Genomic DNA, 19,620 nt, shown 5'->3' with positions numbered 1-19,620 from the left:
CTGTTTATTTCATTGTTACCTCATGATTATTCAGATTCTGTAATTAACGGTCCAAAACTGAAGCTACTTGGCTTTGATGTGTGGATGTAAAGTTATGGAGTTGCAAAAACGAGATAATATGAGCATATTTTTGTGTGTGACGTGCTGCTTATAATTAAAACAAATCTTTACGCGCCAAAGTTGGCACCAAAATATTTAAGATCCTGAAATCTGGGCATTTTTACACAAAGTCGACTGTAATGAGGATAAAAGGAAACTTCACTCGGTTTAAGCTGGATTTAAGATACAGTGGGGCAAGAAGAGCTGCAACAGCTCATAGACATTATAAATGTTATACACATTCTTTATATGTCTATGCAACAGCTGGCTGAGTTCATATGGTAGCGGAATCTGACAGGAGAAAGGGATATTACGTCATTAATTCAAGACCTTCACAATAAAGTCATTTTTTTAACCGGCTACAGCTACAAGACTAAACTTAGGAAGCAAGGAGGACCACATGGAAGTATCAGAAAAGACGGCTTTATTATCTTGTTGCAAGGTATTTATTTGGAAACACTGCCATTTATAATCATATAATCAATGTATGCAGGGTTGTTTCTGCCTGCAACCAAACACTGAGAGGTAAATCAAAACTAAAACAACCAAAGATTTCCTCTCAAAATTCAGTTTTTAAATAAGTATTCATCATTTTTATATCAGTAAGATACAACCACATTAACTCAGCCACAGATGACAGTAAGCTGTCAATCAAAGAAAGACGAAGAAGGATTTTACTTTGAAACTTGTCCCGGAAACTATGATGCCGGAGATAAGCGGAGTGAAACCGTTATCCGACAGCAAATAACCGTCGATCAACAGTTTTCTTAAAGTCTAGAGATGAAGCGGCACTGCAGGATCCAGGACGCGGTTCTGGGTCCTGAAGCAGAGCTCCGGGGAGAAGGTCCGTTTTCTCTGTAATGCTGCAAACGTCACCGCTCTGCTAAGCTAACGCCCGGCTAAGCTAACATTAGCTAAACAAATGAGCTGCATATTCACTGTTATTCATCCACAGGTGCTGCTAAACCTTGAATGAATAACTTAATCAGTTATTTGGATGCTAACTGCGCCACACTCCTCTAAAACCACAGAAATAAAATACCTACTTTTGTACTGCGTGTGTAAGAATGAAGAAAAGAAGTAGAAGATAAGCAATTGTGATTTTTTTTTTTTTTAACACTATGCTGCTGTAAATTAATATAAAACTCAACATGGATTGGCAAGAAAGAAAGACACTGACATTATAAGTCTATAGGCTTTTCTGCAGATGCCTGGCCAAAACTCTTAACAGCTTTTTTTTCGCAGCACCTCAAAACAAAATTAAAAGACAAGAAAAACTGTATATTATGGTTAAAACTAAGCTCATACCCCTTATCATCTATAATTACAACTGAAAAGGTCCATTAATGCACACTTAAATGTGATCAGTTGTTTTGTTTTTTACCTTAAATTCCTCACGAGTTTGAGGCTCTCATTTCTCACTTATGCCTTTAAAAAGTTGTGAAGGAGGCATAAAATGCAGATTTTAAAAAGAAAATCACACCTTAAATGTTGGATAAACTGATGGAAATGTAATTTTACAGTCAGTTTAATCTGGTTTTAAACTGATAAATGGAAGTTGTTCAAAATATCATGCAAATCTATTTTAAGTTTATTTAAAGTCACTGCAGTTACTGCACCTACAAGGGCCCAATTAAGCTTTACATGTACAAGTGTGAGAAATGTAAATAGTTGATTAAGTGCCCCAGTTTACATATTAGAAAAATAAAATAAAATCCACCCTTTAATAACAGAATAAGATATTAAATTAAAATCTAATTAGAAAGGTATCTATAATCATAATATAATATGAAAAATAAAGGTAAAATATTTATGAATATTAAATAAAAAGAAGGTCTACTCAAGTAAAATGCCTTTTAACATAGTTGCAGCAGCACTTTTGAGGCCCCTATCGTCTTAGGATGGTATTTTTGGCATATAAGTGTTTTGGATGAAGGCTGAATGGTCTCAGAGGGATAATTTAGATTCAGATTAAGCATAATTTTCTAGCTTTCCCCAAGATTATAAAACAGATTTTTAAACTTCCAATAAAAAAAGATTTTAGACATTAATGGAGAGGCAAACAACTACGTATAGTGTTAAATTAAGGCAGTGTTTCTTTGTTTTGTTCTTTTTAATCAGCCTTTCTCCATCTGCGGATCCAATATTTCCTTTTCATTTGCTGTTTGTTTTGAATAACATTTAGGCTGTGCATACCTGCACACAAGTTTTGACAGAAGTTCACGGGTCAGGGATAACTTATCTCTCTCTGTGGTTCAGTTTTGCCTTCAGATGTCCAAAAAGTGATTGTTGGTGAAGCAGTGGAGCAGCAGTGGAGCTCCAACGCCAGTCAGGAGTCCCCACACATTAAAGAGGAACCGGAAGAAATCTGGACTGGTCAGGAAGGAGCGTCGTTTCAAGGCCTGCAGGAGGCTGCTGTGACCAAACTCACATTCAGTCCTGTCCCGGTGAAGGGTGAAGATGATGAGGAGAAACCTCAGTTCTCACAGCTTCCTCACAGTGAAAGTGAATCTCCTCACATAAGTCCAACAAAACAGATGAAAGCAGAAGTGGACGGAGACGACTGTCGGGGACCAGATATACAATCTCATTTACAGCCTGAGAATGATGAGAAGGTGTCGGAGTCCTCAGAGACTGAAGTCAGTGATGGTGAATGGGAGCAGAGCAGGGAACCCCAGTCAGATGTGAATACTCTGAAAAAGAGCATCAGCTGTAATGTGGAGAGATCATTCAGCTGCCCTGAATGTGGTCAGAGGTTTGGACGTAAGCCACACCTGAAAGCACACATGAGGATTCACACGGGCGAGAAACCGTTCAGTTGCTCCTTTTGTGGCAAAAGGTTTTCTCAGAAGGGAAACTCCATCAGCCACATGCGACTTCATACAGGAGAGAAACCTTTCAGCTGCTCTGTCTGTAAGAAAAGCTTCAGGTACAGTGGAGACGTAAGCAGACACATGAAAATCCACGCAAGAAAGAAGAGAGCCGCCAACCAGATTAGCAACATGATGAAGAGTAAGATTTACACTAGTCCAGTACAAGGTAGAAACTTGAATCTGGAAAACCAGTCACAACTAGATAGTGATACTAAATCAACAGAGCATGAAACTGAACCAAATTATGGGTTTTTTAGGCAAACCAGGAGGCATCAGTCTCTGAATAGTGAGATCAGAAATACTGACAAGGATCCATTTAGCTGCTCTGAGTGTGGGAGAACATTTTGTCGCAGGGATCATCTTCTGAGCCACGCAAGAACGCACAATGGAGAGAAACCTTTTAGTTGCTCTGTGTGTCATAAACGTTTCAGCTGCAGTGGCAACATTTTGGCACATATGAGAATCCACACGGGTGAGAAACCGTTCAAATGCTCATTTTGTGGCAAAAGTTTCAGCCAAAAAGGAACTTTGCAGCTACACACAAGAATTCACACGGGAGAGAGACCATTTCGTTGCCTGTTTTGTGATAAAAGATTTGCACATAAAAGACGAATGACCCTGCACATGTCTGTCCACACGGAGGAGAAGCGCTTCAGCTGCGGTGCCTGCGACAAAAGGTTCACCTGGTACACACAACTGAAAACTCACAAGTGTGTTGGTGAGTCCTCACAGTGTTGTCAGAGCCAAACTGAGAGGAGAAGTCCTCAAAAGGAATCCTTTAGCTGCACCGAGTGTGATAAAAAGTTTAGCCTCAAGGGCAACCTGAAGACGCACATGAGAATCCACACAGGAGAGAAACCGTTCAGTTGTTCAGTTTGTGCTAAAGGTTTTAAGCAGAATGTACATCTGACGGAGCACATGACCATCCACACGGGTGAGAAACTGTACAAATGCACAGTGTGTGGCAAAGGGTTTAATAAGAAGCTACTTGTCAGGAATCACACATGCATCTGATTTTTGGACAGTTTGTCAGCTCGTCTTGGATCTGAGGTTTATGTTTATGCAGCTAAAGTCCAGAGGGATGCGCTGGCTTAGTTTGTGTTAGCTGTAACTGTGATCAATCCTAACTTACTAACTAATGTTCTGTGTGACTCACATTTAAAAAAGGAGCTTTTTATGCGTCTTTTGGCACTTCTTCCAAACAAAATGCACAAATGACCTGACACTTCAGTCACAAGAAGAGCAGTTTGTACCTGCGGATAGACAGGTGCGAAGATATAAAAAAAATCATTACAGCAAAAAGCAACAATGTTCCTGCACTTGAGACAAAATCATTACTGTGTAAAGTGGTAGGTTACTATATGTGCCTGCTGTTTATGTCTTGATCCACTTTACCTTCCAACTTCATACTCAAGAAGTGAGTTGAGCTCAGTCACTGCCATAATAACTTGGTAATCATTCCAGTCATAAACCAAACCAACGTTGAATAAGATTTTCTGGTTGACTGTTTTTGATTTATAGATTCATTTTCTAATCTGTGTTAGATTCAACATCTGCATCAGAGGTGAAAGAAATCTAAGAATAATCACAGCCCAAAAGAAAAGAAGCTTGAGAAATGATGCAATCTTTCAGGTTGATGACATCACAGTGACAGCAGACAACAGGTTTTATTGTCCAGATGAAACAAAGCTTTTGAGCTGACAGAGGATTTTACCTGTTTATGGGTAAAACAGAGTAGCTATGCATTACATATTTGTAACACCCGGTAATTAATTCTTTACACTCAGCAGACTTGGCTGAAAATATACACCCCAGACCCCAACATCCCTGCACGATTAGCAGGAGAAGTCTCAGCGATAAGTTCTATGAATTACGACTTGACACATGATATTCTGCTTACATACTTAAGGTTTGATACTCAAAAAAAAATCTATTTTATTGATTTATAATTACTCTGGTGAACTATGTTTTTTAGCAGCTAAACTGAACTGTGAGTTTCTGTTAGCAACTAAATCTAAAACGTTCATATCGTGCGATCAGTTTGTAGGTTTTACTACACGTCTTGTCCTGATACATTAATATAGCACTTTTGAATGTTATTATATTATCTATGAATATCCAAATAATGTCAAACTACAGTAAACCTACTTGGCTGAGAGCATTTTGATGTTCCTTACATACTTAAACGATAAATAAATATGATTCCTTTATAATTATTGCCAATATATTCACTGAACATAAAACTCAGTATGTAATTTATTCTCTGAATAAACCATGTATGAAAAACTAGTTTCTTGGTCTCTCATTGATGGTTTCCGTCATCAAACTTCCATCTTTGTTTTTCATCTCTTCTTCTTGGCATTTTATTGAAGTTATGAAGTTGATGGTGTTTCAAATGATACGGAAATTCTTAAGTCACTCAGAGCTGTTGTAAGAGCTTTGTGAACCCTGCATAGTTGGCAGATTTACATCTGAACCTCAGGACTTTAATGCAACACACATCTTTCGTAAGTCGTGGACACTTCAAGAGCTTATTACAAAGATTGAAACGACCTTTTCATATATTCGCTTACTCAAAAGAGCTGAGGAAATCCTCCCCAACCGTGCGATTGAGTGAAGCCTGCCAAAGATCAAACATTAAAATTTTGTGCACCATCAAGTTGAAATACGTTGAGTTCATAGCTGAGTTTTACCTCTAAAAGACTTTCTCTTAAACCAGTGGGGTGAGCAGGACTGAGGGTGTTTGTTGTGTTTAAGAGCTATCCACACCATAACCATTACAAGGACTATAATGTGAGCACCCACACAGCTCATTAATAACATTCTGTAAGTAGAAGGGAGAATCTACTACTTGGATATAAAAACTATCTTCTCTTAAGAAGACTGGGTAATTTCACAGGATATCAGTTAGTTTACATAATGATTGTCAGAAATGGCAAACAACATTAATGAATTAATATGTATTAATTAATCAATAAGAAAAGTGTATGAAGCTCAGCCTTGATGCCAATCAAATTGCTCCAATATATGTAAATATGTGTATGTGTGTGTATATAAATATATATATATGTGGATAAAACCATCTTCTAATCGTTGTGTTTACAGTTCTTCTGCTTTGTGCAGACAGCCATGCGGTACAGTGCTGAGCACACGATGTGGATTGCCTGGTTGGCTGTAGCATGCTGTACAGCCTTCTGTTACTCTCGTGCTGGGATGGCCAACTCCGGTCCCCGAGGGCCACTGTCTTGCAGGTTCTAGATGTTTCCCTGCGTCAGATTAACTGGATCTCTTCAAAAGATTGCTAAGTTTTGCACAAGCCTGCTAATGATGTATTGATTTGACTCAGGTGTGTCGAAAGAGGTAAACCTTTAACAGAGGGCCATCCCTGCTCTAGTGTCACTTTATAGAGATCAATCTAACTGTAAGCCAAGTATAACGACCAGTTTTAAACATGATCTGCGCTACCTGATGATGGAAAGCAAATAGTTTGAAGCTTTTTATTTTCTTAACCGCAAATGATTGCCGAGATCGTGTTCAGTATATTTTACTTGCTTTAGCAATGTTATCGTGATCCATGCAGCTGAACAGATACATGCAGCTTGCATCTTATGTTTGTGCGCAGGACCCTTTTGTGACCGGCCCTAAGCACATATCATCAAGTATTTGTAACGTTTTCCAGCAGAATAAAGCTACTTAAATTCTGACAAAGAACAACCATCAAAATGATGCGATTTAGGACAGTACAGCCTTTTATTGATAAAGGCAGGATAATTGTCATCACTATTTCAAATAATAAAATATGTGTGCATGTTTTCTTCTTCTTTGGCTGCTCTTAAACTTCTCTTCTTCTTTTCCTCCTGCCTGGCAGCTCCATCTTCAACATCCCTTCTCCGCAGATGTTTTAGCCTTGCACTCGTAATTCATCTCCAAACCTGAGCTGTCCCTGATTTATATCTACAACAGGCGCCTGCAGAGACGGACCTACTCACCCTCTTCTTTCCCGCTAGTGTGCATTTTAAATGCTGCAGTCGTGCAGCGAGGAAACAGTTACAAAAATTGGGAAGTGCGTTACTGGACAAAACCACACGAGCAGGTCTGGAGCTCCAGGTTTTGTCATGTGGCGTGCTGGTTGAGAACAGTGAGCTAAACTGAGCATCAGGTGCCAGCAACACAAAGAGAGGAGCACCCACTAAACTCAAAGAGGCAGCATTTACAGTTTCAGGTTTGCTGAAATATGAAAAGTCACTCTGGAGCACAAAGGAAAATTAATAAATTTACATGAATGTTGCGTGATAAGAAAAACTGTACACAAAGAAAAAGAGATCTGATCAATCTGAGAAGAAAGAGAATGAATGAATTCAAAGTCAATTAAATAGTTTGTGTTGATCTTTAGCTGATTGTGAAAATAAGACTGCGTCACCTCTTTCCAGCTTCTTAATAGGATTCATTTTCTCAGTTAAACAGACATTGATTTACTGTGCACCAAATAAAATAAGAGCCAAACTGGCAGGCTAGTCGACATGCTCCTGAACGTGCACGTTTGAATCATCAAAACACTCTTTTATCCAACATTACTGCACCGTTGTGTCAGCAGTGTTTTATTGTTGTCGTCACTTACAGTGTGGTTCTTCTTTTCTTCACAAATTTATATTTCTAATACATATTTCTTTTTCTTTCATAATTGGATTAAAAAAACAAACAAACAACAGAAATAAACTGTTTAAATTGCTCTTCACAATTTGTCAAAATGACAGTCACAAAACTTATTTAGGCCCAACATCAGTACAAAGTCAAATGTGAAGAACACAACGATTGAATTGATTAAAAGAGAAATCCTCACATTTTTAAAGCTGAAACATTAAATAATTTCAGCTCTAAGCCCAGAGCTGCTGGGAAGTACATGTAGTGAAGTAATTTCCTCTAATTGAGCAGAAACCGGAAGTATTTTACATTTTAATATCTGGAACTGAAACAGACAATGAAGTATGTGTCCGTATGAACCCTGAAACAGTATTTTCTGATGAATCGTTCCTTATGTTAGGTCACAGCACACAGGTGGTAATCTGACTGAAATACAGTCTCTGCTAACTGCGTGTACGCGTGTTTATCAGTTATTTCACCATTTACAGAACCTATTCCCCACCAGTTGGCAGAGCCAACTTACATCTCCTTCGGCCTGTGAGGGGAACTACGGCGGTATCAATGCATCCGTTCTTCAGACGCAGGGCGGCGAGTTTGATGGGATGAAAACGGCTGAGCAAGGAGCTTTTTATACATCCGAAAATAAAAAACACTGCTACATGCGACGTAGGGTTAGAGTAATCTCCACTTGCTTCTTCTACAGGTCAGTTGCCATAATTTTAAATGAATATGCAGGCTCTCAGCAGATCACTTTGTTTTAATTGGGGCCTGCCATAGCATTGCATAGCATTCCTATTACTACTCCGTTGGCAAAAGTCTATGGGACTTAACATTGAAAACGTGTCTCTTTATTTATAGATATATCTATTCTTCCGTCCACATCCCAACAATACATATATCAAAACGACCGGCTCGATGAGTTTTCGCGGGCTATTACTTTTATTGAAGATTGGAGTTACCATGGCGACGTAATAAGCAAAATACAGCCCCCCAAAGCCCCTGTCCAGCGGGGAGCTGAACGGCAGCCTGGCCAACACCATCACCAGCTTCGTGGACAAAGGAACAGGTAACTGCCCCTGTTTCACTGGTGGGGTATTAAAGGGACAGGTCGCCTCTTTAAAGGGACAGTTCGCCGCTTTAAAGGGACAATTCGCCTCTTTAAAGGGACAGTTCACCGCTTTAAGAAGAAGCATCCATGTCATCCTTTGATGCCGTTTAGGCTTGAATGCTTCTTCTTTAGGCCTTGCGAACCATTCCTGAGCAGCCGTGATTGGTTGAGCAATACGCACACTTTGGCAGGCCCCTTCTAAATTTCTTCAGAAATTTTCTAGTTTCTCATTTTTATTACAACTGAAAATACTCTACAATTAAAGTTTTGATGTCAATGTGTGGCTAAAGTTGGACATCGGTATCAGTATAAAAAAAAAATAAAATTTACTTTTGGTTTAACTTGGTATCGCTGCTTATATCCTGCAAATCAGGCAGCAGCTTCCGGTCTGAGTGATCAGGTGCGCCCCCTTGTGGAATCCAGGGTAATATATACACTAAACGGACAAACATGTGAGGGGTTACGCTGGGAACGGAGACGGCTGCTCACGTCAAAGCGAGATGAAAACAGCAACTGTATTTTCAGCCTTAACCTGTCTTTTAATGGTGACCTGACAGAGAGCAAACACAATTAAATACACAAAAAGATGAAAAACACAAGGTGTTTAAATGAAAGCAGGTACTACAATAATTAACTGATCCAGATGTTGACAAAAGTTCTCATGAACATAAATTCTGTCTGTATTTCATTTCTACAAAGTTCATGATCTGCTGTAGGTCATACAAAGTAAAACATCTGGATTTTGACACTGGTGCTAAAAATCTGAAATTACATAAACCAATAAATTATGCTTGTCTGTATATATCATAATCTACTCCTGACATTGATCACCTTTGGTCTGAGGTTCTGGGGGTGGAATAGAGGAAGAGCTGTCCAGAAAAGAGTGTTAGAAGCTTATCATGCTGCGCACAGTGAGAAAAGATGCTCAGGAAGATATAGTCTTCCTCCTTTTGTACCAGTAAGAAGACTGAATGTGAACCAGCTGCAGCTGACAGGGCAGGAGGGTGAATAGCCTGTAGATTTTAGATCTGGAGGAAAACATTACCTGAATTTTGCTTGTAATGTAAGAGGGAAAAACATATTGCTGACTGATGCAATGATTTGTTGAACAAATTTCAAACCAGGATCCAGTATAAAGTGAATATGGTTTCAGCAGCTGCACAGTAATGAACACTGTATCGCAACCCGTTCAAGGCAGCTGGTTTCTCACAAGGTTCTTGTGGTATTAATTATAAGGCAATCTCGCCAGGCTTCAGGCTGTGTTCAAGGCACAAAGGGTCAGACCAAATGTCTTATACCATCAGCTGAAAGAGGGTCACCAATGGCAGCTCCTAAAGAAGTTAGCATGCATGCTGCTATAGCTTCAGTTATTTCAAAGGAGTACTTAATTGAAAGAAGAGCAGAGAAAGACACTGAAGACTGAAACGTTGACTGGAAATATGTTTGAGTTGGTGATACATGGAAACAGAGGGTTGTTTTATCCTATCACTCGCAGTACTTTTTCATAAATGTTCACCCTTTTCCAGACAGTACTGTGCAACAAACTATCTAGTGCATTATTAGTCCAAAACTTAAAACTTAACCAGCAACCCATTAAATGTTCTGGGTGTAAATTATTAAAAAAGGTACAAAAATATGTGCAGTCAGACCCATAAAAAGTAAGAAAACAGCACTGATGTAATGTCTGCATACTTAGTCAGTCTCATACATAACAGGGATGGCTATAAAATGGCTCATCCAAATAGTCACATATAAACTAAATATCCTGCTCAGATATAAGTACATAAATTAATATGATTAGTTTCCATTTATTGTGACGATAACCTTAAGCAAAGTAAGTTTACAGCTATGGTTAACAATACAAGATCGGTCCAACGAGAACTGCAGTGATTTCTCATTTTAAGAAAAATCCCATTAAAATAAAAGTTTCATGTTCAACTGAGATTGAACAAGGCAAAAAAGGACCCCATCCTCTCCATAATAATGATCTGACTGGGGGTAAAACTGCATACATTTTTGAGCCCATCGGTATAGTTCCCAGAATTTTCAATTAGAAAAAAATACCCCAAAAAAAACTAAGGACAATGTTTAATTTACGTATTACTGGCAACGTATTTCTTCGATGTAACTGCAGACACATGCTATAGAGGAATCAGAATATCAGTAAAAACAAGGATTATACAGGATATGAGCTCTAAAATGCCACTGTGGAAAAATATATTTTGTAACCTTTATCAGGTTGAGTCTGTCACAGACTGTGACTGTTAAAACTGTCACAGTCTTTTCAAGTTTCTCATGATATTCAATACGTTATTCGAGTAAAACAGCTACAGAGAAGATGCATCCATATCAAAGGAAGCAAAACCCCGGAAGTTTTGGTTTCTGAGATGTTTAATAAAGCACTTGGATCATTTCTACTCTCTGTGGACTTCCAAATGTTTCGTCAAACTTCCCTTCTGTCTGTATCTTTTACCACATACTGAGCAGCTGAACGGTTTCTCTCCAGTGTGAATCCTCATGTGCACCTTCAGGTTTCCACTTTCAATAAAACTTTTGCCGCACACTGTGCATCTGTAAGGCTTCTCCCCCGTGTGGATCTTCATATGCTTCTGCAAGCATCCATTCCACGAGAAGCATTTCCAACAAACCGGACACCTGAAAGGTTTTTCTCCTGTGTGACATCTCATGTGTGCCTTCAGCTGTCCCCTAAAGCCAAAAGTTTTCCCACATTCAGAGCAGGTGAATGGCTTTTTGCAGATAGTACATCCCATACAGTTTACAGGGGCTCCATCGTCCCCAGTCCCATGATGGATATCAAGTGTAGTTCCTGCTTGTAAATGCCCATCTTGATCTGAGTTCACAGTAGATTCTGTTCCTCTCATTTTGTTTCTGTTCCCTTCTGTGTGGCTGTGATGAAGCTGTGAGGACTGATCAAGACTGCAGTTGAATATGGCCTCTCCTTTATGAACTGCCATGTGCATTTTTAAATTCCCTCTCTGTGCGTAACTTTTCCCACACACGGAGCAGCTGAACGGTTTTTCTCCGGTGTGAATCCTCATGTGCACCTTGAGATTTCCACTTTCGGTGAACATTTTACCGCACACCGAGCACCTGAAAGGCTTCTCACCGGTGTGGATTCTCATGTGTTTCTGCAGACGCCCTCTCCATGAAAAGCATTTCCTACAGATAGGACACCTGTAAGGCCTTTCTCCTGTGTGACACCTTATGTGTAACTTAAGATAGCTCAAGGAGCCAAATTTTTTCCCACATTCAGAGCATCGAAATGAGTTCCAGTTATTACTTCCAATAGCATTTACAGGGATTTCATTATTAACTGCAGAATGGGGCTCTTGGGTCACATTATAATCATCAACACTGACTTCAATCTTTGGTTCCACAAAGGTTGAAGTCTTGTAATCCGTATCCAGTTCAGATCCTCCACAGTCCTCTCCCTCCAGAATGATTATGTTCTCCTTTGTCTGGCTCTGATGAAGCTGTGAAGAATGAGGTTCTTCCTCGTCTTCTTCGCTCTTCACAAGGATGGGGCTGAATGTTAACTTCGTGACATCAGCCTCCTCCAGCTCCTCTTTAACGTGTAGGGGCTCTGGCTCCAGAGTTGGGTCTTTGTGGTCCACACTGGAGCTCTTTTCTTGCTGTTGCTCTGGGGTAACCTCTTCTTTCCCCACCAGCAGCTGCTGGACATTTGCAGGAAGCGCTGAAACAGACACACAACGACAACCATGACTTTAAGTTAAAGATAGCAGGGTATCCCCAGGGTCTTACAAAGTCTTAAAAAGTCTAAAATCCAATCATTTGAATTTAAGGCCTTAAAATGTCTAAAATTCCCTTGAAATCTCATGAAATGTCTTAAATTCAATTTTGAAAGGTCTTGAAAATGTATTGATGTGACTTATTTAAAACAAATGTATAAACTTCAGTCTCGCTTTTAAATGTTTCGATTTTTGAGGACGCTATAACGGAACTAAAGGACCTGTGCACCCCGGCCAGAATTTATCGAGCACAACCTAATATATAGTATGCTGTACGTGGTTGCTAGCAGCGACGTGACTGAGGAGCGGCTAGTCAATTAACGCTTTGTTTGAGATGGGCAAATTCAAATTTGACAATTTGTGGCTTCAGAACGAACAATTTACCTCATGGTTGAAGCCGGTTGATGGAAATATTTATGAAGCACACTGCACCTTGTGCAAGAAAAGTTTGAAGACATTGGAGTCCCATGCCAAATCGGAAAAGCATAAAGCGGTCTTAAAATGCCAGCAGCAAACGCTTTCCATCAGCCAGTTTTATTCCACATCAGGATCTGGAGCATCGAGGTCCAGCGCGACCCAGTCTGCTACAACTCCAGTTGACCTCCGGACAGCGTTTGGGTCTACGCCCACAATAAAAGTGGAGGTGCTCTGGACTCTTCACACAGTAGCTAAGCACCAGTCATATACTGGCAATGAAAACATTGATGAGCTGTTCCAGACCATGTTCCTGGGTTCTGAGATAGCGAAAACGTTTAAGTGTGGAAAAGACAAGACTTCGTACATCGCACGATTTGGATTAGCCGATTTCATCAAGAGACACCTTATCTCCAAAGTTAGTTTGTGCTGGTGTTCGACGAATAAATTAATGTATTTTGCAAGTAATTCCTCCTTTTTGCCAGTATGGATGTGAAATGGGTCTTAAATTGTATTAATTATGATCTTAAAAAAGTCTTCAATTTGACTTGTTGAAACCTGCAGAGTCCCTGGAGAGGACAAATTCTGCAGCAATCAGGGGTAGTTGTTGTGTGATAACACCTCCGATGTTTTCTTGCATGTAAATAATTTATTACAGTTACATGCACAAGTTGGTTTGAGTTACAGTTTTACTTGTATTCGGCCAGTGAAGTGGACCATCGTCTTTCTCCCAGTACACATGCATGGGAGCAGAATCGAGTTATTTCCGACGTTGCATCGCTGTGGAAGCTCATTGTTCATGTAAGTGCAGTTGAATTCACTGCACAGACACTGCACTTGCTCTCGGTGGAAGAGGTCGCATTTTCTCTCTGCTCCTCCCTCCCTTTTTTGCCCTGCTCAGCGTGTCTGTGTGTGTCTTTTTGGATCTTTTTACAAATCAGACGAATTCATGCTTGTTATGATAACATGATGCTCCTTTCCCATGTGCTCCCCCATCCCCTTCCTGACACTCCTGTGAGATCTGTTGGACTGGCTGACATATTCCAACTTATCAAGGACAATTCGCCTGATACAACACTCTGTGCAGACTTATTTAACAAACACACACGCACACACACACATGCTCATTGATAACACACGCAACTCCTCACCTCTTCACTGTCCCATTGCTTAATGATGTTGTGTGTATGTGTTGCTTTTTCTGTGCTGAGGTTTTTTGCGATCTCAAACCGTATCCTGATAAGGGTATAGTGTGAAGTATGATTTTTTTTCTCCTCCTCTCACCCAATGTTGTTCCTTCCTTCTTATCTGGCGGCGCCTGTGGGCTACTTGATGCAAGTGAGCCCGTGGGCTGCGTTGCCTTGGTCACTCTCTCCCTGTTGTGTTGTTTCTGTGTTGTCTGTCATGACTGAAATTGTAATTTCCCCTTGGGGATTAATAAAGTATAATTGAATTGAATCTTTTCGTGTTTACCATTTGTCTTTACAGTAAATTTTGTTTCTAAAGCTTTAAAAATTTTAACCCTCTAATACCAAAGCTTGTTTTGCTTATTTTAACCATGGCACATGGAAAATGGCTTCTTTACGACAAAAGTCACTCATCTTCAACAGATGTAAAAGCGACATGTACAGCAACGTGTCTATGAACTTTTCATTTCAGTCCAGACAAACTTTCTCCATGTTACTGGATCCAACAGGTGGAGAAAGATGCAGATTTGCCTGGTCTTGCCTCACTCGAGTGGTCATTTTGTCGGATGACCTCGCGGTCATAAAAATCTGGATTTTATCCAAGCAGAGCGATGGTCTGGAAATGACTAAAGAGCCCGTGAGTTGACGCGTAGCCTTAATGGGCTGATTATTAAAATCATAATTTCTGATACATTTAGCTGTCTGACAAAAGAAACAAAAACATGTGAATGAGAGCAGCTTTATTAAGAGTTAAATGAGGTAAATACAATTAACTGGAGCATCTGGAACCATTTGAGTATAAGCCAAGTCCAGTTTTGGTCTTTTTTTGTCCAGAACAAACTCCTCCAGGTAAAGCTACCTTACCCATGAGGTTACAGCATCTATGCACTGTTATTTAAGAGCAAAGCACTCATCTTTTTTTTTTTTAAAACCAATTTATGAGAGTTTGTGGCACGTACGACCATGTAGGACACATTTTATGTGATTTCAATTATATTTTGTTTGGTAAATTGAATGGCCACCGTCACTTTGGTACGTGAATGTATCGCAGTGTTTCAGATAGTATTTCAGCTTGAAATGCACATCCCTAATTCAAAGCCATAATGTGTAATATTTCACGTTGTCTATTAACAAATTTGAGTCTTATCATTCACAAGTATTACCTCAATCGTTATTAATTACCTCCATCACAAAAGTGCAGTGTTCTTAAATTCTTTATATTCAGCAAACGAATGTACATAAGAGTGTTACACTCCAATGAATGTCTCCATGTTGCTCCGCCATTTTAAAACTACGGGATTTGTAGAAGGACATGTTCCGTTTCCAATGTGGAAACGGAAAATGCGAAGCTGATGACATGTCCTTCTACAAATCCCGTAGTTTTAAAATGGCGGAGCGACATGGAGACATTCATTGTCCGTGAAATATTACACATTATAGCTTTAAGATGAAAATCTTAATATAGGCTGCATTTCATCTTAAGATGTTTTCACATAAGTTCATGTGGAAATATTAACAAACATTAAAATTCAGCACGATTCAAACTGTAGAATACACGTCTAAAGTTAGGAATTAGTTTGAACCCCGACACCTCAATTGCAAATAATCAAAATACTGAAGGAGTTTCAGACCATCGGTTGTGTGACTGACCCGTGTTTTATTCTTCAGTTTTGTCCCGCCAGGTCAAAACAGAAATACTTCATTTAAATCAAATGTATGGAAGTATTCCTGCTTTTTCATCCATTATGGAAACTGAAATTTAGGCAAAAGAGAAATGAGAGAATATGCTGAATAAAAGAGTATATTAAAATTCTTGATGCTTTTTCCCTGCTCCTGGTTTTTTTTTTTTTTTTTTCAAAAAGATCAATATCATTAGTAAACTTGCTCAGAGTGTACTAAAGCTGCCCTTATAAAGAGCTGTTGCATGCACTGTGTATGCAGTTGGAGCCTTTTCTTCATACTGTACCTGTAGCATTTTAACAGTCGCTGAAATTTTCCTCTAATGCTGCAAAAATGTGACCTAAAACCTAATCCGGTTTAACAAAAAACCTAAAAGAAGATGCTAAACAAGAACCAAATGACACAAATTAGATTTAAAAAAATAATAAATTTATCATTTACACATCAAGTTAAATGATACAATATTACACATCTGTGAGCTGCAGAAACATAAGTGAAGCTCTAGGAGTTCATGCTAAATTAAAGTGGGTTGTCAGCACCTCCAAATCTGAGACCATGGTCCTCAGCCGGAAAAAGGGTGCAATGCCCTCTCCGGGTCGGGAATGAGATCCTTCCCCAAGTGGAGGAGTTCAAGTATCTCGGGGTCTTGTTCACGAGTGAGGGACGAATGGAACAGGAGATTGACAGACGGATCGGTGCGTCTGCAGTGATGCGGGCTCTGCACCAGCCCGTCGTGGTGAAGAAGGAGCTGAGCCAGAAGGCGAAGCTCTCGATTTACCGGTCAATCTATGTTCCTACCCTCACCTATGGTCACGAGCTGTGGGTAGTGACCGAAAGAACGAGATCGCGAATACAAGCAGCCGAAATGAGTTTCCTCCGCAGGGTGTCTGGGCTCTCCCTTAGAGATAGGGTGAGAAGCTCGGTCATCCGGGAGGGGCTCGGAGTAGAACCGCTGCTCCTCCGCATCGAGAGGAGTCAGATGAGGTGGCTCGGGCATCTGGTGAGAATGCCTCCTGGACGCCTCCCCGGTGAGGTGTTCCGGGCCCGTCCCACTGGGAGGAGGCCCCGGGGAAGACCCAGGACACGTTGGAGAGACTATGTTTCTCGGCTGGCCTGGGAACGCCTCGGGGTCCCCCCAGAAGAGCTGGAGGAAGTGGCCGGGGACAGGGACGTCTGGGTCTCTTTGCTCAAGCTGCTGCCCCCGCGACCCGATCCCCGGACCAGCGGAAGATGATGGACGGATGGATGTTTTCTGGTGTGAGAGTTGTTCATGGAAAAAAAGCATCAGAAAGAGATCTTCGCAACACATTTGTGTATCATGACATGAACAAAGGAGATTTTTCTCTCTTAAACCATCTCTTAAACCCACAGTCAGACAGACTGATGGAAGAAATTCATAACTGACCATTATGTGCTCGTCAGGAGTGTCGACCAACACAGACCCCATGACCAGAACACTGATCTGATATAACGTGCACAGCAGGGCTATGAGGAGAGAAAACCACAGCTGGTTTAACATGTTTGGAGAGAGGAGAACACTGTATCCCAGACTGTGAACTCTCCCGTGCGACGTAATGACAGTAAAGCGTCTTGGTTGTGTTGTGATGCGGTCACTGATGAAACAAAGACTTTTCATTATACCGACATATGCTAAAGGCCATGCAGCAAGCCCACTAACTATTTATTATATCCTTTAATGTTTAAACCAGCTCAAAGTTAATGCTTTTTAATGGCCAAGTCAAAGTTTTGAACTTAATTTAACCGAAATGTTGTGGTCTGACCTCAAGCAAACAGTCGATGTGGAGAAACCCACCATCATCAAACCTGAAACTCCTTCAAGCTGACGTGCAGGACAGATTTTTGTTAACACTCAGTTGCAATTAATGCCGCACAAGGGAGTCACAACAGATAATGAAAGGAAAAATTCAAGTACTTTTGCCGCTCACAGATATGTAGTATTGGATCCTTTTATATTTTTGTCTTTAACTAGGTTCTCTACTCACTTTTAGGACTTGAAAGACACTTAGATATGTTTAAATCATCTGTCATGAATGCAAAAATTCAAGTGTATACACCACCACTCAACACATTGGTCACACTGTTTAAAGCAAAGTTTGAAGCACAAAGGATAGGTGTGTGCCTTTGCTGTCCTTGTGGCTCAGTTTTATTTATACTTGAGTGAAACACTGTGGTGCAGATGCATAATTTGCTCATGAGTGTGAGAACACGGAGGGGTCTATGTGGCGTACATTTGGTCATCTGAAGGTGGAAGCAAGCAAACATTAGCATAACTCCCAGTTGGCTGTGACTGCTCAAACATGCGGTACCCGTTCCTGATGCACTAATCTGGACTGTGGTCCGTCAAGCAGAATCCTTCTCCTGCACATCGGTGATACCAAAAACCACAAATTCAGAGTATAAAGTACCATCCACACCAAGAATAATAACTATAATGATGTAGACATAGCAGTTATGTAAACAGTGACTCTAATATGAGGATATTCTGACCACTGTCAAAGAAAACATCAGTAATGAGGCTACTTCAGGGACCACAAACAGCCCCAGAGATCTCTTGACAGTCTGCAGAAGGTCGTTTTTGATCTAATATGTCAGTTTAAAATACCCCACAAAGGGGGATTTGAAAGGAAAGGGTTGTGTGCACTATTAATAACCTTGCAGGAACAACTAAAACAACATTTAAAGAGTAAGAAACTATACTTTTATCTTACCATCATGGATATGAATAATAAAACACCCTGAAGCAAACTTAAGTCTTATGACTGTCCCCCATTCAGCACCAAGATAAGAGGACATGGCCCTAGGAGTATTTTGGCATCATTTATCTCTGAAAGCAATCCCAAAGAGTTGTGCTGAGGACAAAACCATCCACTTGAATGGGAACATTCATAAGCATCTTTTTATAGCTATGTTTTTTGTTCCTGGTGTTGGCAACCTTTAGTGGGGCCCTGAGCAGAGGATTGTGGCTCATAATGGCCACAAAGCATCCTGGCTCACATACCAGATGCAAGACATCCTGGCATATTGTTAATCACAGTAGCATCTATAATCTTTTTTTCAGGCAGACTAATAGTAGTATGGTTTTGTACATTGTTGTAAACACAACGTCATTATTGAGTGAAATTATATTAATCCGAGGTTCTGGAAACTTAAAGTTTACCCCAAAGAGGTTTATCATGCCATAGTTCAGAGTTAGACTCTTGAGCTTTAGTAGCAGCTAGCTGCGGCTAACGTCCTGTTATGACGGTTTAACCGGCGTTAGCCCCACGGTCACGTTTAAAGCCACAGAAAGAGGACAAACCTGCACGGTGCTGCTTCATTTCAGCCGTTAAAACCACATCAAGAAAATCACGATGGCGTCGCTCCGTCTCCTCTTCATACTCCAGTATTGTTCTCTCTAAATGTCCGAGTATGTCGTCCACAGCCGCGGTGAGCCGCTGGCTGATGAAAACCTTTAGACCCTGAATTCTGGACATCTTCACTCAGTCACACGACAGGATCAAACCCAGAGGATTTCCACTGTTTGAAGTCACACGTTTCTGTCTTTACTTGGCCTCCGGCACTCAAACTATACCAAACGACCACTTCTTCTTCTTCATGTTTATATACACATCACTCGTTTGTTGTACGCAGCCACAGGTTATCACTTCCGGGTCAAGTTTCAAAATAAAGTTATGGGACTTCGGGCCGTTGACGATATAAAATCTTAATCTTTGAACCAAGTAAATGAGCATGATTTGCTTCTACTGATTGATGATTTCGGTGGAATAAATAATATATGACAAAGGGCAAGACAAATTCACATATATCCGTAGATATAGATTAAAATG

The 19,620-nt window shown here is 40.3% G+C and overlaps 2 protein-coding genes across 2 annotated transcripts; one reads left to right on the top strand and one right to left on the bottom strand.

The window, feature by feature from the left end:
- The first annotated feature begins 796 nt into the window (after positions 1-796).
- Positions 797-5,214, top strand: LOC142367161 (uncharacterized). The gene is made up of 2 exons (XM_075449108.1): positions 797-943; positions 2,359-5,214. Exons 1-2 carry the CDS (start codon positions 880-882, stop codon positions 3,984-3,986), a joined length of 1,692 nt encoding a protein of 563 aa, XP_075305223.1. The 5' UTR covers positions 797-879; the 3' UTR covers positions 3,987-5,214.
- A 2,177-nt stretch (positions 5,215-7,391) lies between these two features.
- On the bottom strand, positions 7,392-19,419 carry LOC142367167 (uncharacterized). Its single transcript, XM_075449115.1, has 2 exons — positions 19,092-19,419; positions 7,392-12,436 (listed from the first exon to the last, which is right to left on the bottom strand). The coding sequence occupies exons 1-2, from the start codon at positions 19,264-19,266 to the stop codon at positions 11,136-11,138; spliced, it is 1,476 nt and encodes a 491-aa protein (XP_075305230.1). The 5' UTR covers positions 19,267-19,419; the 3' UTR covers positions 7,392-11,135.
- Positions 19,420-19,620: the final 201 nt, after the last annotated feature.

Source organism: Odontesthes bonariensis, chromosome 18 (assembly GCF_027942865.1).
Source record: "Odontesthes bonariensis isolate fOdoBon6 chromosome 18, fOdoBon6.hap1, whole genome shotgun sequence".
Classification (NCBI taxonomy): Eukaryota; Metazoa; Chordata; class Actinopteri; order Atheriniformes; family Atherinopsidae; genus Odontesthes; species Odontesthes bonariensis.
This window is presented reverse-complemented; position numbering and strand designations above follow the sequence as displayed.